This window comes from Oryza sativa, chromosome 1 (assembly GCF_034140825.1).
Source record: "Oryza sativa Japonica Group chromosome 1, ASM3414082v1".
In the NCBI taxonomy this organism is placed as follows: Eukaryota; Viridiplantae; Streptophyta; class Magnoliopsida; order Poales; family Poaceae; genus Oryza; species Oryza sativa.
This window is the reverse complement of record NC_089035.1, coordinates 38,652,545-38,673,565: the sequence shown is the minus strand read 5'-3', so window position 1 is coordinate 38,673,565 and position 21,021 is coordinate 38,652,545. Positions and strand designations below refer to the sequence as shown.

The 21,021-nt window shown below is 44.9% G+C and overlaps 4 protein-coding genes and 1 long non-coding RNA gene across 7 annotated transcripts; 3 read left to right on the top strand and 2 right to left on the bottom strand.

Annotated features, from left to right (window-relative positions):
• Positions 1 to 5,117: 5,117 nt before the first annotated feature.
• Positions 5,118 to 6,667, top strand: LOC107279862 (uncharacterized). 2 transcript variants are annotated; one of them, XR_010738424.1, is made up of 4 exons: positions 5,118 to 5,350; positions 5,447 to 5,681; positions 5,760 to 5,873; positions 5,985 to 6,667. It is a non-coding gene; the product is annotated as an uncharacterized lncRNA (long non-coding RNA). The 2 variants fall into 2 exon arrangements; XR_001542499.3 differs by lacking the exon at positions 5,985 to 6,667 and having other exon boundaries at positions 5,760 to 5,888.
• A 1,093-nt stretch (positions 6,668 to 7,760) lies between these two features.
• Positions 7,761 to 10,238, bottom strand: LOC136351062 (phytolongin Phyl1.1-like). Its single transcript, XM_026022374.2, has 3 exons — positions 10,138 to 10,238; positions 9,852 to 9,959; positions 7,761 to 8,763 (listed from the first exon to the last, which is right to left on the bottom strand). The coding sequence occupies exon 3, from the start codon at positions 8,676 to 8,678 to the stop codon at positions 7,914 to 7,916; it is 765 nt and encodes a 254-aa protein (XP_025878159.1). The 5' UTR covers positions 8,679 to 8,763; positions 9,852 to 9,959; positions 10,138 to 10,238; the 3' UTR covers positions 7,761 to 7,913.
• LOC107277261 (uncharacterized) lies at positions 10,002 to 12,024 on the bottom strand. 2 transcript variants are annotated; one of them, XM_015766070.3, is made up of 4 exons: positions 11,939 to 12,024; positions 10,926 to 11,137; positions 10,417 to 10,618; positions 10,002 to 10,324 (listed from the first exon to the last, which is right to left on the bottom strand). In XM_015766070.3, exons 1-4 carry the CDS (start codon positions 11,970 to 11,972, stop codon positions 10,158 to 10,160), a joined length of 615 nt encoding a protein of 204 aa, XP_015621556.1. In that variant the 5' UTR covers positions 11,973 to 12,024; the 3' UTR covers positions 10,002 to 10,157. The 2 variants fall into 2 exon arrangements, with proteins under 2 accessions (XP_015621556.1, XP_066162381.1); XM_066306284.1 differs by having other exon boundaries at positions 11,121 to 11,137.
• Positions 12,025 to 13,288: 1,264 nt separating this feature from the next.
• LOC4325081 (SUN domain-containing protein 4) lies at positions 13,289 to 16,172 on the top strand. Its single transcript, XM_015766060.3, has 4 exons — positions 13,289 to 13,749; positions 14,087 to 15,432; positions 15,518 to 15,603; positions 15,862 to 16,172. Exons 1-4 carry the CDS (start codon positions 13,536 to 13,538, stop codon positions 16,091 to 16,093), a joined length of 1,878 nt encoding a protein of 625 aa, XP_015621546.1. The 5' UTR covers positions 13,289 to 13,535; the 3' UTR covers positions 16,094 to 16,172.
• A 2,468-nt stretch (positions 16,173 to 18,640) lies between these two features.
• Positions 18,641 to 20,857, top strand: LOC4325080 (F-box protein At5g07610). Its single transcript, XM_015777649.3, has one exon. It carries the CDS (start codon positions 19,433 to 19,435, stop codon positions 20,519 to 20,521), a length of 1,089 nt encoding a protein of 362 aa, XP_015633135.1. The 5' UTR covers positions 18,641 to 19,432; the 3' UTR covers positions 20,522 to 20,857.
• Positions 20,858 to 21,021: the final 164 nt, after the last annotated feature.

Here is a 21,021-nt window from a genome sequence, read left to right as displayed (position 1 = left end):
GTCAAAAAATATGTTTGAATGGTATTAGTGTATATTTGGATTAAACCCAAATAATTGATAATTCCAACGGTCAGTTTAGCATTAATTTAAAACCTTCCTCTCCATATGATCAATATTTGGCTTTATACTAGTATCATTCCAAATATGTGTGATACATGCATATCTATCTACCAAAAATATTATTAGTACCAAAACTTACCAAGAATAGAGTAGTGGCGGACCTATGCATAAACTGTGGGGTCAGCTGACCTCACAGCTTTTTGAAAAATACCACTATAGACTTTCATTTTCATATATAAATCCAAAATAATTAAATAAATGACCTCGTTTAAGTACAAACTAGTAATTGACCCCACAGAGTTAAATTTCTACTTCGCCAGTTGGGAGAGAACCAAAAATCCCCCGTAAGAGCAAGGCTAATAATACAGCCGACCTGTTGGTTATAAGGTTCTTTGTAGTCTTCTTTCAACCTACCCATATACTCCCTTCGTCCCATAATATAAGGGATTTTGAGTTTTTGTTTGCACTGTTTAACCACTCGTCTTATTAAAAAAATTGTGCAAATATAAAAAACAAAAAAATAGGCTTAAAGTACTTTGGAAAATAAAGTAAGTCAAAAAAAATAATTCTAATTTTTTTTGAATAAGACGAGTGGTCAAACAGTGCAAGCAAAAACTCAAAATCCCTTATATTATAGGACGGAGGGAGTAATAATTAGCTCTTTACAATTAATACATGACCCACTTGTCTCTCTCACAGAGCTTTTTGGTTCTTATGTCTAAGCTGACTGTAAGTTTATAGCCCACTTCTCTTAGCCGGCATATAGCCTACTGCTCTAACGTATGGACGTATGGACGTATGCACAGCAATTCCAGGCTCGAATGGCAAGCAGTGCGGCGTTGGCCCTACCACGCGGCGAATCATTGCTGGTGCAGATCTCGAGGGTGAGGAGGAGGGTCCCCAGGCCACTTGTGACAAGCGTCGCAGATTCTGAGGCCGCCGCCCCTCCAACCCTCCCTCCCTCCCTCGTCCTCCCGTAGCCGGCAGCGGCAGCGGCAGTGGCGCCGCGCGGCGTAGGTAGGCCTGCGCGGCTGCGCCGCACGCTGCATCCATCGTTCTTGCCCGCCGATCTCACCGGAAAAGCCGAGGGGGGGTGAAAGACATCATCGCTTTGGCTCAGACTGCCCCTTCTCCGGCGGTCCGGCCTGCACTTCCACTCCGTACAGAGGCACAGCCAGTTATAATTAACTGACCAAAATATTCCTGCAGCGGCACATCGCAGTTGGCAGATGGCCGGCTTCTTGTCAACGTCATTTTAGATGATTCTGCCGTAGAAACGTGTCATTTTCCACAGGAAATCAGGATCTAAGTACATGGTCAAAATGGGACTACGTACCGTACCGTACCGTCAACGTGACGATCCTGGAGGTAAATGCACGCTGCATGCGCTGTAGTTAAGTCCATAAATAAATACTCCCTCCGTCACATATTACAACAGAGTTTGAAGAGATATGATATATACTAGGACAACAAATCTGGACATACTCCTATCCAGATTGGTTGTCCTAGTATATATCGCATCCCTCCAAAATCCCTTAGGGCATGTACAATGGTGTCTAATAACGGGCTCTCTTCATTGTTATGCAAGTAAATTTGGTGACGTGGAAGAAAAAGTGGAAAGGAATGAGAAATATTATTGCTACGCATGACAACGGCTCAGAGATAACTCTTAACATTTATTAACAGAAAGTTTATTGCATGAGGGTAGAGAAAAGGAAAGAAGTATAATAATAACATTATTTATGCATTAATGGTTTAGAATTTTTATTGTCTCTAATATTGTAGGAGAATAGTCTCTAATTACATTAATTAATATAGAGAGCTCATATTAGTCTCTACCTTTGTACATGACCTTATATTATGAGCCAGAGGGAGTATGTGTCATGGTGACTGTGGTACGAGTTTATTTCTTTCATCATGTACAAGACAAATTTTAGGTTGTGTTCGGTGGTGGGTGGTGGGTGATGGGAACCGGAGCGGTCTATTATCGCGTGATTAATTAAGTATTAGCTTTTTTTTTTTCAAAAATGAATCAATATGATTTTTTTAAGCAACTTTCATATATAAACTTTTTACAAAAAGCACACCGTTTAGTAGTTTAAAAAGTGTACACGCGGAAAACGAGAGGGGGAGTTGGGAACGGCTGGTATCGAACACGGCCTTAGTACAGAATATAACACATACTAATACGGGAGGTTTGTTTTTTAGGATGAAGAAAATATGTGTATGTTTGGGGAAACTTCTAAGCTAGTACTACAATTTCTTTTAGAATATTCAGCTGTCAGAAACTATCTAAATAATCCAGATTTTTATAATATGTAATCGTAGAATTTGAAAAAAAAAAATAAAAAGTTAAAAACTGAAAATAAAAATAAGTTTTTTTCAGATTTTTTACCGGCTGTTTATTTTAAGTGCCGTCTATGTGATGCTAGACGACAGCAGCTGGAATCTACAGCCATGCAAAGCACATGGAGTACATGATTGATGATTCCGTCTGTGAAGACGACTAACCTGATCTCTATCATTTGACGCTAAAAGATAAACATGCATATATGCAGGAGATTATAAAAACGGAACGAACCCGACAACTCGAAGATCCCCGTCGTGACATAGCGTATGGTCGCGTGGATGTATGTATGTATATGCCGTCGCCAACAGTGCATCGGTCGGGCACCTTTTGGCGTTGCGTCCGTAGCGGTGAACCGTGAAAGATATGAATATGATGAGCCAACGGCTGGGACCTTTTTCTCCGGAATGTGACAAATTATGTACGTTACGGGCTCGTCAAACAGCCACGTTGCCTCTCATCCGTACGTACTGCATGGCGATGTTGGAGTTGGAGACGATGAAGGACGATACGGCTATGTGACTTTCATGGATAAATTAGTTTTTGCCTGGTCATTTTCATTAGCTTAACAATCTGGTCTTTAATTTGGATTTATTAGTTGGTGCGTGTAAATGAACAGAAATGGCAAAGATATACTCCTTTAGTCAGGTTTGGGTGAAGCCTGAAACAGAGCTAGCAATACTTCCTTTAGATCTAGGGTTAAAAGGCTGAGTTTCAGAGTGTTTTTCGGATTAGCTATTCTCTCGTTTATCATTAGCACATTTTTACTAATATCTTACGATGCTATGAAACCAAAGACAACAATTTCCAGTGTAAAACAATTTTGCCTTTTTACAAATACTTCCTATACAGAATTTTTTTAATTAAATAAATCTATTTTTAAATTGTAATACTCAATGCTCAAATAATAATTTGCTAATAGCTCGTCTGATTTCACGTGCCGATGAAAATCTAGTCCAAGCAGCCATCTCGAACGAAGCCAAAGGATACTCTACGGATACACGGCCTAAAGAATGCATACCAACTTGCATATAAAAAAAAATTCTGCAAAAGGTATCGCCTAGAGCATATAAGGGTCGGAGACGCACCCAATTATGTAAGGATTTCATGACATATTTGAACTCAACTAGAATGGCACGGGTACATGACAAAAAATCATGAGTCTCTCAAGACAATGGAGCCTACGAGCATAAATACCATCGAGATACAAGCAAAGAAAGATCCCAGAGACTATTCCAACAATCACTTTTCACCAAACCCCTTCATCGAGAGCGTCAACAAGTTACTACTCTACCAGGTCTAAAATATAGTTTGTTGTACTTTGTTGTACACATACTTTCCGTAAAATTAATAGGTTGTAGAGTTATAATCTTGAGGTGTATGTGCCTTATAGTTACATATAAGAAAAGGGTAACACAATAGGAACACAAAATAAACGAAACTCCCAGCAATATATGAGATGACGACACCTTTAGCTTTAATATCATAAACCCGCAATTCACACTAGTTCATTCCATTTGTACTGAACTTTGATCTGTTTACTGTCAACTATTTCGATGGCTTGAAAGTATTTCCTACCAAATAGGGAAAAGCCTCTCCAAGAGTGGCTGACCGGCTGACGGGTATATGGGCTATGGTCCATGCAGACCATGGAGAGTGGACGCTCGCTCCTCGTCCCAAGCAGGAATATAAATTTTGGTTCGAAATTTCAGGAATATTCAAAATTTTGGGAATTTCATCCCTTTCCGACAAGCAAATATTCTGATCGAAATTTCAGACCTTTTCAAATATTTGTAAATTTAGTCATAATTTATTTAAATTCAGTAAATATATGTTAAAAATTTTAAAAAATCGTTAGGAATATCCGAAATTCCGGAATTTTGATGCCCACCGAAATTTTCTTCCTTTCCTAGAGGGAAAACCCCGGTCCCAAGTGCTGTGGAATCGGTCTCCCACCGGCACTGCAGGGCAGTACCAGTACTGCACCGGTATACACAAAAGAATGCAAAAGAGCAACAGATTAGGAGTAGGAGTACGTATGCTAAAATAGTCGGTGGCAGCTGGCTCCAACTGTAAGGAAAGAGAGGCTTCTTTGACCGGCGAATGTGACAGCCCATCGCCCCATCCACCCATCAACAGCGGTAGAGAAGAACATGCGGTTAAAAAAAGTTTCAGCGACACAACCACCACAGCAGACTCCTCTCCTTCCTTGCTTGCTTGCTGCCCAGTTCGGTTCTTCAGTTACTGGAGTACCAGTACCAGTACCACTGGTAGTACTCATCACTCACTACACTGTTCACAATTTCACGCGCACAGCAGCAAAGCCAGCCCCGCAGTAACAGCAACAGAGAGAGAGGATCCGAGACCATTCTCCTGGCACGTAGCGTAGCAAAACCCATGACGTTGCTGCAAGCCCGCAACAGCTGCAGACAGGGGCGGAGCCCAATAGGCCCGGGGGGTTCCCAGGAACCCGGCCCAATTTCTGAAATACCTTGTTACCCCCATAAATTCACCACATCAGCACCCCCTCAGCCCAAAACCAGGAACCCCTCCTTCGTCTGGCCCAAAACAAGGCCCATCGATGTGTATCTGTTAGAGACAGCCCAGCTGAGAGGAGAGGAGGAGTCGCGCACGTGGTTGGATCCACACGGCGCAGCGGCGGCGTCGTTTCATCTCCCAAAATCAAGCGCGTGATTATTTCTTTCTCCTCGTCCGTCGCCGCTGAGCACCTGCTCCACGCGACTCCACGACCGGCGACCACGCCTGACGTCTCCGACTCCATCCCGTCGTGCGCCCGTCACCGTTCGCCCATGGACCGCCACAGCCGTGCTCGACGCGGCGACCGCCCGGCGCTCGCTTGCCGACGCCGCCCGTTTCCCACACACTCCGACGACTCCGCGACCTATGACAGCCCCTAAATCCTATCATCCAATCTGCCACTCTGTAAGTCATGTACTCCTACTTCTTCTCTCTTCCAATTTTGCTAGTTTACCATTGATTTAATCTTAATTTTCTTGCTTGCTTTTGCGATGAACGCAGCCATTCAGGGCAGTCTGGGAGTAGAAGTTTAGGACGGCCGGCGGGCAGCGGCAGCAGCAAGCTGGCCGGCAATGGCTGGATCCATGAGCTCGCCGGCTTGCCCTCATTGACTCGTCAAATCCGCCTAGTGACCACAAGTGCTTCTATCAAAAATCACATCCGATAGCCACCACTTACAACAAGTGGTTTATCGGTTCATGAATATAACCACCGCAAATATGATAAAGATTAATAGGTAACTGTTTTTATTTATGTCAAATCATTTCATGACTTATTGTTTGTTGATAATTAAACTATGCCTTGTTGCATGGAGGAATGAAGATGGTGACATCGCATTTTACATGATATATTCATTTGTTTTGGGTATGGAGCTCATGACACATTATTAACTTCATATATATTATTATCAGTTGGTTTCTTCATTATGGTACGTATTTTTTTTAATTTTTTCATGCACTTTCTCATATATTGTCATTAATTAGGAAGATGATGCTTATATGTATTGAGTATACAACTATTTAGTATAATATCGTTCCAGAGCTGTACATGTCGATACTACGTAAAGAAAGTTAGGAACCCCTCGGTTTTTCTCTAGCTCCGCCCCTGGCTGAAGATGCAGATGCAGAGGCGCAGCTGTTTGGTATTGATCGTCGCATGTGATGCAGAGTTGTGTGGGTAAAGGCCGTGTCCCGTACTGCCCGTTTCTGAACCCGAGCCTGAAACTGGAGCACGCATGGTGTCCATGCCCTGTACTCTCTCTCTCCCTCTTTTGCAGGAGGAAATCGAGGGTGTCGCTTGCATTGCATTGCACCGCTCGAGAGACAGAGCATGCCGTGTTCTGTGTTTTGGTGGCAAACTGGCAACTGGCAAAGCAAATGCAAGTTCATGTTGGTTCTTCTGATCTTGCCAAAGAAACCACTGCAGATTATTCAGAACGGTGATAGGAGTAGCACACATTACTTCCTTTTGTCGTGGGGAGAAAAGTTTTATAATTTAGAGATGTGGATGCGTATGAATTGGTTTTACAACAGAAAGGCTGCCAAAGCTGTGCTCCTTTCATTTTCGTACTTCTGTCTTTTTATGAGGGAAATGGTTGGGTGCTAGCGCAACAAAGCTGATCAAGATATTCTGTCCAAATCATAGGCGATATATAGGCTCATTTTCATAGACTAATCAACTCTTATATATTACTCTATTTACTATAGTGTCTTTTATTCCAAGGAATTGTTGTTTACTTGTTTTTTTTCCTCCCTTTCGGTTAGGGAGAGAAGGATAGGTAGGCTGATCGCCATTCATCAACTACCGCTTCCCAACCACTGCCTTAGAAAAATGGCCTCCTGGAGGCTGTCATAATCCGGGCCTGATTTACATCTGGGCCAAATAAAACTTTACTATGATGCAAGTCCAATAGCCCAAATCAAACAAAATGTGCAGTCTTCACACTGGTACATTTTGTCAGTTTGTTTTGCAATTATCCTTCAAATACCATTTATTATCCAGAAAATTCATTTACAAATTCATCCATCAAATGCCATTTATTATTCAGAAAATTCATTTACAAATTCCCAGTGTTTATGTATGAGTATGAGTCGGACTATAGCTGCTCAAAATTGTACTGGCAACGTGAACGACCGATTAGGTTTCTTACAGTGAAACATGTTTATCCGAATTTAAGTTTTAAATTTAGCATATGTTTTTTATTTACGGCTAATTATTTTATTATGGTAGATGACGTATTATTCTACGAGATGTCGTGTATATGGGCGCATGCGTCGGTACCGTGTTTAGGAAAAAAAAAAGGAATTGTACGGGCAACGTGGCATGCATATGACGGCGAGATTTTAGAATAGTGTTTTACAGGGCTGCCCTGTTTGTGAACACACATGATCAGCTCGAGTCCATGTTTGAAACAGCTCCCACCCTGCAAATTCTTGTACCCTGTTGAGTACTGTTTCTTCTGTACCGTAGTTCGTGGTAACTGACAGATGCTGGCATAGTGGCATTGGTATGTTTCTCAAACCCTGCATTGGGCATAATTGCATTACCCCAGGATTAACTAGCAAGCAAAAGCAATGTCTCTCATCTTCGGTTACAGCGGTGAATGGGCTTATCGTCAGGGTTTAGTAACGGAAATAACCTAGCTCCTAGCATATCAACCATCAACAATTAAACAAAGCTTTAATTTTTTTTTGTTAAAGTTTGCTCAGTTTTGCTACCGCGGTAGGAAGAGGTAACCCCCTTACCATCGTTAAGAAAACCCGCTGGCAAGCGAGCCCAAGTTTTTTACATGAAAACAAAATCAACCAGCAAAGCCTTTCACAGCAAATACTCCGTAAATTGTACTCCATGTTGCTAAGACAATTACGATTTAACAAGACGGGCAAGGTTTTTCATGGACAGCACAGCACGTAGACTAAAACAAACTATACGTGTAAATGTAATTACAGTTGCACAAGCGATGTGCCGCTCATCGCTGGACACAATTGAAGCCTTTGCACACGATCATCCACACGACGAACAGGACGAGGAACAGCACCAACTCCACGCCGATCACGACCTTGCTGTAGCGCCACCACGAGCGCCGCGTTCGCCGCCGCGCGCCGTCCGCCGCGACGGCCATCGCTTCGCCGCCACGATCATCCTCCTCCTCCTCGTCGTCCTTGTCGCCGTCGGCGCTCGACGCGTCACCTCCACCTCGTGAGTCGTCGCCGGGGAACAGCGCTGCCGTCCCTCTTCCCGCGGAGGCCCGCAGCGCCCGCACGAACTGCCACACGACGGCGTCCACGGCGTCGTCGCGCTGGTTGCGCCGCCTGGTCGCGCCGCCGCCGCCGCCGCCGCCGCAGCTGCCGAACGCGTCGCGGACGCGCTGCAGGAACCGGACCGTCTCGGCGCTGCCAGGCGTCGGGTCCGCCACGGCAAAGTACGTGCGGCCGTCGTCCCCGGCGAGGAACGCGAACGTGCGCCGCCCGACGACGGTGTGGTGGTGCCAGTGGTGGTGCTCCGGCGCGTGGTCGAGGCAGAGCGCGGCGGTGGCGCGGGCCACCTCCTCCGCGTCGTCGCCGTCCCCTTCCGCCTGGAAGTAGGACAGCCGGTCCGTCCTGCCCCTGGACGTCACCGCCACGCAGAAGAAGACGCCGCCGCCGCCTTCTTCTTCACCGGCGGCCGCCGGCTGCACCCCCGGGCTCTCCATCTTCATCGCCTCCTCTCTTGGCTTTGACCGGCGAGAAATCATACACACTCCAATGGATTCAATAAGAGTCTTACCCAGAAAAGTCCTTGTACGTGCGTTGCGTAGTCTTGGTCTTCGATGTTGTCAGCTTGCAATGCCGAGAGACAGCGTCAAACGAGCAAGTGCAGCAGTACGGCAGATGCAAAGTCTGCAACTGCAACTGGAGCAACAAGATCCAAAACGTTTTTTTGCAGAGGAAAGATGCCGCGCTAGCATTGGTTATGCACAATTGGTTTCAGTTTTCATATTGCTCTAGTTGCAACGGAAAAATAGCACAATGCAGAGATGGCATGTGACTTGTACATGCTACTACTCCAAGAAGTGAAGGAAAGAACCCCTGGAGGCTAGGTTTAGTAGAGCATCAGAAGTAACTTACACTAGAGGAGATATGCAACGAGAAGCAGCACCTCTGATACGTGTCTTGAGGTGTGGTTTTCACCTTGAAGAAGGTTAATCGAGGGGACCCAAAGTGATGATCTTTTCAGTAGAATTTTCGTTTCAGGATAGGATACCTTTTGGGTTAGGTGAGTCAAAATGGGAGTGTTTTAGTGCCATCCTGTCTACCTGTGAAGTTTTGTGTGTCTGTCTTATGTGTTTTTTGGTATAGGTGGAACACAATGGAACTGCACTAGTAGAGAAATGATCAAAATTTGCCTAGCTCCAACGTATGCATCACCTCACCTAACACATAAAAAGGAATGCAATGCCCAAGATAAGCCTAAAATTTACTAGCTAGCAATGACAGGTGACAAACGAATAGAGAACTGCAAAGCGAAACATCAGCCAAGCCACTACCACTTAACCATCACAAAATAGGGTTAGTTGGCAATGCCACATTGCAGCAACTTGCCTGTCCCTGACACTGACAGAGACTCATTTCTGTGATGTGCACGGACAAAGAAGTAAAGAACAGTTGACTTGATTCGGTTCCATAAAAAATCTACAGCTGATGTTGAGACATCAACATCTTCTAGTATTACAGAGTAACGGTCATTCAAGTACACGACAAAGATTGCTTTCAAGGCTTTAAGAGTCCACACGCACGCTTCCCGAACTACTCATCGGTACGTTTTTTGTAAAAAAATTCTATAGGAAAGTTGCTTTAAAAAATCATATTAATCCATTTTTGAAGTTTAAAATACTTAATAGTCAATTAATCATGTGCTAATGGCTCACCTCGTTTTGCGTATCTTCCCAATCTCCTCTATCTCCTCTCCTCAAATACAGCCTAAGCGTGCATAGCTCATTGTTTCGAGAGTTGGAGGAGGCGTAGTACAGCCTTCGCTGTTGCAGCCCTCCCGTCCCCAAAGAAGAGAAGGATGAGTGTTGTACTAAGATTTTCTAATTACCATTCATAAAAGAGAGCCATATTCTGTACATGTATGACAATGATGTGCATTAAGAGATGAAAATTTCAGGGAGCTAATCCCAACCAGCCTACTCTATCAACAACTCAACATACCAGATTCCCTTCTTTGGTGCCTAGTAGGACGGATACAACATTGGTTGCCTCGGAGCTCCATGGCCAGCAGCATTCAAAACATAATCTCCATACCTACCATTAACAATAGAACCAAATATGCATGTACTGCAATCATACGTACCATTGCTGAACCCTCTGTAGCTATGCACGGGTCCAACTGGTAATGCTGGTTAGCAAAAGAATAGTAGGATTAGATTAAGAGTGACATATATGCAGCGTACAACAGTACATATAGATAGGCCCAGGAAATAATCTCACCTTGGGGATTAGCACTATAAGGATAATAGTTTGAAAAGCCATAATCTCTTGTCCCACCATTTACCATTGGATCCGCTGGGGTATGCAATACATGCATATCACTATGATGCACAAACTGAGGCTGCTTTGGTAATGGTACAGGATTGAGTTTAGGCATTACTGGATTATTGCCATTTGATGAGGGTTTGTCTTGTCCAGAGATCTGCAAAAGACAATGATATAAATTCAGAAAACTGACCCTCTTCATATCCGCATAAATATAGATAAGTATGAACTAAAACATTATCTAAAGGATGTGGAAGAAATTCGAAATCAGAATTATCAATCTTTTGGGAAATCAGAATTATCAATCTTTTGCGAAATTGTATGGCACAGAACACAAGAACAACTACTAGCACTCTAATTTCGCAAGCTGTAATCATATTGGTACAGTTTAATCATAAGAAGCTGATGATCATATAGAAGTAACACATCCAAACAAAAAAAAAACAGATAAAAAGGAAACCTACCGCAAATTTGAGTGTTTTACCATAAAGCCGAACAAGTCCTGAAAAAAGTTGAACAGCATACTGTGCGATTTCCTCTGTTTCATACTCAGCAAAAGCGTAACCTTTGGGACAACTAGTTTCCTTGTCACGAGGTATGCATAGGTCTACTACACGACCTGGCTGAATAAGAATCTCATACAATATTCTTTCAGTTACCTTTTCATCCAAGTTACCTATTGTAGGAAAAAATTGCAATATAATTAATACAATACTCTGATACAGAGAAATGAAGCTGCTTAGACTACATAAAACACTAGATATACAATATACATACAAACAATACCAGATGACACCAGGACTGTCCACAAAAAACATTGCATTTGCAGGCAAATAAATTGACAAGGTTCCGAATAAATTAGCATAGCCCAGAGAATTGCTAAGAAAGCTAACAACTGGAGAAAAGTTCAATAGACTAGAGCCGCTACAGATTCACTAATGCAACAAACAGTAAAAGACTAAAAGTTCCTCGCAACCAAAAAAAAAAAGAGAGAAAAGTGGAAGTTCAGTATCTCCATGCCAGGTAAGTTTAAGAAACGTGTAGAAATTGAAATGCTACTTGTGAAACACAGTCCAACGTTATTATCAAGTAAAGTTCATAGCAGCAACAGTGCAATCACTTGTCAAGCTTTGATACTAGCATCTAGCAGCTCTATTTCCAAATGCACTCATCGTTTTAGCCAGTAAAAGAAATACAAGGGGAACAACAGGAATCCTTTCAACGATACATTTGCAGTTGCACCCATCAGAAATCAGAGGAACAGCAACCACGCTAAATCCACAAATCACGCGTAACCACGCTAACCGAGGACACCACGGAAACATCATACAACTTAACCAACCTACCAAGTACCAACCAACTAATTGATCAATCAAATCACCGAGGTGTACATCAATCTACTCCAATCCGAACTAAAACCAAAATCTGAAGCCACCGCGAGCGCCGCGGGGAGGGGGAAGAGGAGACAGACGCTCACCTATGTAGACGGTGCGGGTAGGGTTCCTCGCCATGGCCGCCCGGATCTGGGCGTGAAGCTCTCTCGCTCGCAGTCGCGCCGCAATCAAGAGGGAGAAAAAAAGCCCACGAAAGTAAGAAACCGCACGGACAAGTTGGGGCTTTAAGGCTCCGCCGTTCGATGGCCTCTTGCGCCTCGAGATTCGGAAACGGGTTGGGCCCTTGCCCCGAGGCCTCGGTGCAAACGGAGACGGAGATGATGCTGGGCTGGTTGTGTGGGCCCCTTTATCGGTAGTTGAATAAATGGGCCTCCGCCGCGCTGGTGAAAACACGGCCCATCGAGTCAACGGGTTAACTATTATTGACCCGAGGAGAGAGAGAAGGGAAGACGTACAGTGCTACTCCTTGAGTCCACGTGGAGGCTCGCTGTTGGCTGACACGCGTGGCGTGCACCCTACGTGTACCAAGCAAGCACAGCTGTGACGTGTATGCTTCAACTCCGGAATTGACGTGGAACCATCCAACTACAACTCGACAAAACCTACAATTGAAGTAGTACTACTAGTACTCCGTATATTTATTGGCTGCAAAATTCTTTTCTTCTAGTACAACCATCTTTGTTTGCGTAACATATCAAAGTCGGCTTAAATTATTTTATCTAAAGCATCATGGTTACACACTCAGTACCCCATGTTTTTATATATGATGTATACCGATGTTTACTCCTACTATATAATCTTGTAGTAATATAAATATATAATGCTACAATCACATGATAATTTAGTTTTATTTTTGCACGGGTGACATCTGCCGTAGTTAGAAAAAAAAAAAGATACCACCACTGGCCATTAAACAAAATCTACACATTTGAGACTAAACAACTTGATTGTTTGGCACTGATTTTTAACAATCAATAAAGCGTTCGCGAAAAAAATAACAATCAATAAATAATTTATAGGTAGAGGAAAACTCTCACATATGCGTTCTTACGGATTTAAAAGCTAATGGGAGATTGTTTAAAATGAGAAAAAAAATCCTTAAAATCAAATCAAAATTTAACTTTTCGACTGCGGCAAGTAACCAAAAAGCAAACGGTGAGCCTGAAATGGACATGATTTCTCTCTCTGGCTTTTGAATTTGAACTAGTCCACCCAGCAAACGGTAATAAGATTGTACTCCTCCACGCTGGACGGAATAAACAAGGGAGCCAAAGAGTCCAGAAGAATCCACCTCACCACCACGCGCACCGGTAACAAACAGGTTGGCATTGGGGATTGGACAGGTCTCACGATTTCACAAGTGCGAACGGGGGTGGAGAAGCCGACAAGATCTCGCGGTACAAAAGCCATCAACGCCTTCCTCCCCTTCCTCCGATGGAGCCACCTCAAAAGCCCCCGCCCATCCACCGCCACGCGGCGATCCAACCCCCTTCCCCTTCGCCGGCGCAGCATCGGACCTCGCCGCCGCGGCGGTTCTTCTGAGCGGGGCCGGGGCGGGGCGGCAGCTGGGGATTCGTCCCGTGCCCCGTGCTCTTCCTCTGCGTGGGCCGGGGCGGAGGGAGGGAGGGGAAGTCGGTGGTGAGGTGGCGTGTTGTGTGGCGCAGATGTGAGGGCGGAGGAATGCAGAGGTCGCGGAGAGCCCTTCTGAAGAGGAAGGCGGCGGCGGCGGCGAAGGAGGAGGAGGAGGAGGCAGGGGTGGGCGTGGCTACCGCGGCGGCCGCCGGGAGGAGGCGGCGGCGGCGGCTGTACGGCTTCTCCGTCTCGCTTGTCGTCGCCTGCTGGGTCGTCCTGCTCCTGCTCAACCCCCTCGTCGGTCATGGGAACGGTCAACGAGGTACGATTTCGTTTTGGCCTTCGCGGAATCAATTTTTGATCGATCGTGCTTGGTGGGTGGTTGCGTGGTGGTGCGAACGGTGGTTGGGGAAGATGGTCGTTCGCTGAATCGGCCGAACGTGAATCGCAATATTACGCGGTTACAACATAGATCTATATATGCGCGTTTCATTTCTGAATTCTGAATAAACATCATGGTTTTTTGATGTCCTGATGAAATTTCCGCTTTAATTTTACCATTTTTGAAAGATATCGCATGTCAATAATTTTCAAATTGACGTTATGCGTATTTCTCGGTGTCGATTGGGCTCATGTTCGGTGCTGTCTGATTTCTGCAGATGAAGGGATTTTTGCGGATGAAGGAAGCTCTGATCCCTCGTTTGATTCTGTTGAGCCTACCTTGAGCGAAGGCTCTGTTGATTCAGTTGTACAGCAGGAGAATGGGGAAAATCATGCGTTGCCAGGTGATAGCTGTGCTAAACCCGATGAAAATCATGTGCTTTCTGAAGAGACACTGCTGGAGAAAGATCAGCTTTGCTCCAATGATGAGGCACAGGGTGATAGCATGGATGCTCTGCCCAAGGATAACGTTGATCAGGGTGAGAATCTTCCACGGACAGATGATGATTCTGTAGTTCATCCAGAGGGGGAGGTGGAGAGCGAAGGTGTTCCAAGACCAGCAAGGTTATCACGAGTTGTCCCTCCTGGTCTTGATGAATTCAAGACACGAGCGATTGCGGAAAGAGGAAAGGGTGTCCCTAGTGGTCAACCTGGAAATGTGATCCACAGAAGGGAGCCTAGTGGGAAGTTGTACAATTATGCCTCGGCAGCTAAAGGGGCTAAGGTCCTGGAATTCAACAAGGAGGCCAAGGGTGCTTCTAACATCCTAGACAAGGATAAAGACAAGTATCTCCGCAATCCTTGCTCAGCAGAGGGGAAGTTTGTCATTATAGAGCTGTCTGAAGAAACCTTGGTAGATACAATCGCAATTGCAAATTTTGAGCACTATTCTTCTAACTTGAAAGAATTTGAAATGCTGAGCAGTCTGAATTATCCCACAGATAGCTGGGAAACACTCGGGAGATTCACTGTTGCAAATGCCAAGATTGCTCAGAATTTTACTTTTCCTGAGCCAAAGTGGGCTAGATATCTGAAACTCAACTTGCTTAGCCATTATGGTTCCGAATTCTACTGCACGCTCAGTATGCTTGAAGTGTATGGAATGGATGCGGTGGAAAAGATGCTGGAGAACTTGATTCCAGTTGAGAATAAAAGGCTGGAACCTGATGACAAAATGAAGGAACCAGTCGATCAGCAAACACAATTGAAGGAGCCCACTGAGGGAAAAGAATCCTCACATGAACCCCTGGATGAAGATGAGTTTGAACTAGAAGATGATAAACTAAACGGTGATTCATCAAAGAATGGTGCTCATGATCAAGTTACCGAGACAAGGCCAATTCAGGCTGGCAGGATTCCTGGAGATACAGTTCTTAAGGTACTAATGCAGAAGGTGCAATCTCTTGATGTGAGCTTTTCTGTCTTGGAGCGGTATCTAGAAGAACTAAATAGCAGATATGGGCAAATTTTTAAGGATTTTGATGCTGATATTGATACCAAAGATGCACTCTTGGAGAAAATCAAATTGGAGCTGAAGCATCTTGAGAGAAGCAAAGATGACTTTGTATGCTTTTCTATTCACATGTATTTTTCTTTCTTCTTTTGTTGGCATTACTTTCTTTGCCTTATCATATATTCATTCATTTCAGGCGAAAGAAATTGAAGGGATTCTCTCATGGAAACTAGTTGCTTCCTCACAGTTAAACCAGCTACTCTTGGATAATGTCATAATCAGGTTTGTATAGTTACCGTTTTCCCTTTTGTGTTTTTACTCTATTCTCGTATTCGAGATATAGGTCTATCCCGAGTTGGCTTCCGTGTTTGCTTGTCAAAAAGTGTTTTCCTTAATTCTTTTTTCTGTTAGCTAATTATAGCTTCTAATCGTACTATTGAGAGTTCAGATAAACTACTTGAACTGCTTTGGTATTAATGAATAATTATGTCGGCTTGGGATGATTATAACTTTGTGATTCATGTTATGGTGTCTCTGCAGATCAGAACTTGAAAGATTTCGGGAAAAGCAGGCTGACTTGGAGAATAGAAGCTTTGCTGTAATATTCCTGAGTTTTGTTTTTGGATGTTTAGCGATTGCTAAGCTGTCTATAGGCATGATATTTAATACCTGTAGATTATATAATTTTGAAAAATTCGATAGGGTAAAATCTGGATGGCTTGTGTTGCTGTTCAGCAGTTGCATTATAGCCTCCATTTTGATAATACAGTGATGTACCTATCAACTCCATATAATTGCGGCTGCGCTTTGTAATTGCCTGAGGTGTCTAATTCAAAATCTATTACAATGCATCTTTGAGATCTTACACAAGGGAGTGTAGTTATTATAACTCGTCGGCGATCTCAGTTTGGAGGGTAGAAAAGGAAAAGGCTGTGGTACCCAGGTCATTTTTAAGTTGCAGCAAGCTACCAGTGCTAGATTATTTTTGTCAGCTGCATGGTCCTCTCCAGTGGAATGTAGAAGCAAATCTACCTGGAAAGCATGTGCATGCACCTGGAGCCAGGCAATTTCTTTTATAAGTTCAGAACCATGACAGGCCTCCATGTGCTTCCTTGTATATTCCAAGAAGAGATGGAGTAATATATATCTTGGCATGATCGCTGTGCACTCGATGTTCTTAATCTGAGTGGCCTTCCTGCCTGGTGCACATGGCCTCAACATCATGTTGCTTTACAAGGCAGTACTCCGTTTGCTTCCAGCTTGAGAGGCCGCATTGATAACTGCTAACGGTACTGAATGAAGTCAATGACCTCAAACATGTACTACAAATGTACAGCTCTTTTAGTTGAAACAGTACTTTGCACTGGTTTGCTGTAAATTTGTTGGTTGCTTCCAGTTCCAGATCTCTTGATAGCCATTTTTGCACATATCTATAAATTATAGGAGACTTTTGCACATATCTATAAATTAAAGTAAGTAGGCTTCCATGATGTCTGACATTTATTTTAGGGACTACCTATTGCACGATACAGTACTTATTTGTGATCCCTGGTTACTGGTCAACTTGTTTCATAGAATATACATTCATCTGCTTTCATTAGCAAACTGTTGGCTTTCTTGCCCCCATGGATATCCCAGTTATCCACAGTTTTGTACGACATTCTCTTATGTCAACTTCAGCATTACTTTTGCTTGCTTCTTTTGTTATTCCCTTAAATACCACTCTTCCGTCTGGAGCAACTTGATACGGTGGGCTGGTGGCTAAAAAAACAACCTATAATAGCTTCCTTTTTTTTTACGCAAAAGGTGCTTCCATTTTTCAAGCTTGCTTCTGTTATCTCTATCTCAAGTTTACTTGTAAATGTTCAAAAAAAAAGTTTACTTGTATTATCAACAAAGCATGCTGCAGATTTAGCCTCCTAGCTGGGTAATCATTCATAATCTAATTGCTTGGGAGTAAATTACTCATCGTATCTTTTGACCACTTTGTTCCTGCGAATGAAGTCCGTACGGGACTATGCCTTACATCTTAATTGCCATCTTGGCTTTGGATTGCTATAAACAGCAGACTGGTTGCCAGGTTGGGCATTGGTGCCTGCATTTGTGCTATGGTTTCGATAATTTATTTAGGGGTATCCGGGTATGGTTGGGGAATTGGTGCCTGATGGGAAGTGATGGGAAGAGCCGAGCATCAGAAGATCTGAGCCCACCTGCTTAGATTATAACTCACTTGGCCCACCCAATCAAGGCAGGGCTACGTATCAGCCCAGAGGCCAGAGCCCCCAGACCACTACTGACTCTTGAAGCCCAATGTAAGGCCTTATTTCCATTCCTCAATGTATGAACATCACACTTAGAAATGTTTTTTGTTTTTCAAAAATGAAAACATGAAAACAAACAGAATTTCCACTTATGAATAATGAATTCAGGGGTATGCTCATTAATGGTACAGTACTAGATAAAATATCATACACTTTAAACACTACTACATGAGTCTCCCTCAGAATCGGCATATGCCTACACGTTTTCCTTCAGATGACACGTCTCTCTCTCTCTCTCTTCGATGCCATCGATCATCAGCAAAGTGATGAACATAACTTAGCTCCTGCACTGTACGATGATTGGAACTTCCAAGCACAAGAATGGCCCAGGCAGAGAATCCAAGTTGCACACTCCAAGAAACGTTGCAAACACACAGCTTGCACCGGCCCGTGACCCGTCGTTACCCAACCAGAGACAAGAACAATAGGCAGGTCGCTGTCAGCGTCGGTGTGTTTGCACCAATTAAACTCTGGACGACGCAAGATCAAAGATGAAACTTTGAGTGGCATCCACACAAAATTCATAGACCATGGTAAAACTCGTGCCCTGGACAAGCGCCGGATTCCTCTCCTGGATTCAGGAAATCATCGACGACTTGAGAGCTCGAGATATAGTGCGACAAAGCTGTGATTTGCATGGCGTCCAAGTAACAGATATCCCAGCCTTGAAGCCTGAAACAGAAGGGTCTTTCGATGTGCATCATTGCATCTTGCTGTTTGTTTTTATGTAAATAAAGAAAAGGATTGGGTTGGAAGATATACGTGTATGCTAGCTAGTTTTGTAGGTAGGCACCGCTCGGCGTGATGGATATCTGACGAGAGATGTGTACGCCAAATGGCAGCTTGCGATAAGCCCCAACTGTTAACGTGGCCGTCTGACCATGGTTCCATTATGTGTTCACTTGCTTGGAGACAAGTCCAAGAAGAAAGAAAGTTCTTCTGCCCCTTTATAAAAACGAACATATAAGATTTTTTTTCAAAGAAGATGAGTGTTCTTCTGTATCTGTTAAAGACTCTGAAGATCGACCGTGTTGTTTTGCCACACAATCACACCAACTTTCTTTTTTTCAAAAAAAGATCTCTCAACATTTTCTTATTCTTTTCCTTCCTTTTTTGGCCACTTCATTTACCGACTACCGGTCACACTGTCACAGTTCACTGCACGCAATCCCCTTCAGTAACATACAAGTATAATACTAAAGTACTCTCTGAAACAACAACGGAAGCAAGACATGCACACCTAACTTCAGATGTCTCCTTCTCAGTTTATCAAATTCTCATGATGAAAATTAACCGTCCATTTTTGTTAGACGCGCTAGTGGAACATCCATCTTTCTCTTTCTGAACAACAGTGCGGCGCGCATTTTCCTTTTTGAACCCAAAAGGACGCGTAAGCAACGCTGCAGACGCAGCAATCCTCGCGTCCCGCCACAACACTCAATAAAAAACGAAGCAGAAACCCGACGATATATCCCAAATCCGAATGGCGTACGCAGATATATATGTCCAGCGCGGAACGGCAAGGCATCGACTCAGTTCTCCGCATTCGCAAGCAGCAGCATCCATTTTGAGTACAGATAATACTCATGCTGTTCTTGTGCACCACTCGGAAGCTGCATAATCTCTTGATTTTTAGCCCAACGGCTTTGCTAATATATGTGCGTCGCTTGCGTTGCCATTAATTCTTGGATGTTGTTGCTACTGTTGTTTTGGAAGCGATAGCTTGGAGTTGTAAGGTGAGGTGAGGTGCAGGGTGGTCGATCAGTAGGTGGAAAGGAGGAATCGAGGAGATGGACGGCGAGATTGGGGAGGACATGCTCACGGAGATTCTGGTGAGGCTGCCGTACAAGTCGCTGGCGAGGTTCCAGTGCGTGGCCACGTCGTGGCGGCGCCTCATCTCCGGCGACTACCTCCGCCGGAGGCTGCCGCTCATCACCTCCGGTGTGCTGTACCAGGAAGGCCGGGGCGGCGGCGGCGGCGGCGGCGGCGAAGGGAGGAGGAGGCAGGCGTACACGTACGCGTGCGCGTCGGGGGGTGGTGACCACGGCGGCGGCGTGGCGGAGGCCGACATGGGATTCTTCCCCGGGCACGAGACGTCCACCATCATCGACGGGTGCAACGGCATGCTGCTGTACTACGCATCGCAACCGGCGGCGGCGTTCCACGTCGTGAACCCGACGACGCGGCGGTGGGCGAGGCTGCCGCCGCCGCGCGGGAAGACGCTGCTGTCCGTGCTGGCGTTCGACCCCTCCGCGTCCCCGCACTACAGGGTGGTGTGCTTCACCGGGTGGCTCCCCCGCGGCGCGTCCGTCGAGGTGTTCGACTCCGAGGGCGGCGCGTGGCGCGACCACGAGCTCGACTTCGGGCTCGACACCGACGCCATGTCGGCCACCATGCACTACTTCGACGGCGCGATCCACGTGCTGGCCTACTCGGGCCACGTCGTCCGCATCGACCTCGGGACCATGGCGTGCGCGGTGACCGCGCTCCCGGCCCCGGTCAGCTGCCGGGCGCGCGCCGGGCACTGCCGTGGCCGCCTCCGGTACGCGTCCAGCGACGGCACGCGCCTCAAGTTCTGGGAGCTCAAGAACGCGGCCACATCGGAGTGGGCACTGAAGCACGAGCTGGGGGTCAATGACCTCGTCGCCGGCGAGGCGAGCGGAGCTTGCCAGGCCGTCACCTTCTTGTTCATGGCGTTCCACCCGGACAGGGAGATGGTGTACCTGTGGACGCCATGGAAGCTCGTGGCGTTCGACATGGAGAAGAGGCGCGTCGAGGAGGAGTGGGAGGTCGGGCCGGAGAAGGAGAAGGAAGGCGCGCATCTCATTCAGATTTGGCTGTTTCCGTTCTCGCGCCATCTGGCCAACAGCTTGGCCTGATTGGTCTATGTGGCTGATAGGCTGGCCGGCGATGTTGACAATGGCATGTGGGCCCAATGCTTGTCTGCAACATTGGGCACAATGCCGTTCCGTTCGAGTGTCCAACTGTACAAAGAAGGTACAAGACAATCAAAAGAAAAAAAAGGGAAAAAATATATGCTATTCGTTTGTTCTATGGAGTAAAATTCATCTCTAATCCCATCAGGATAGTGGACAGTTCTTCTGTTTCCATAAGAAAATTGATTTGTTTTTTTTTACAAAATTCAAAATTGAATTGTTTCTTGCAAAATTTATGTAAAATTCTTGAATTTCAAATGAATACTCGGTGTTTCCGCTCGTTGGTTGTTGTGTACTCCCTTCCTTCCATATTATAAGATTTTAGATTTCGACTAGTTTTATAAATAAAAAAAATACTAACATTCACAACACCAACCCTTTCATAAATTCAAGCAAATTATTCATAAATCCAAGCAAACTTTTTATAAATTCAAACAACCTTT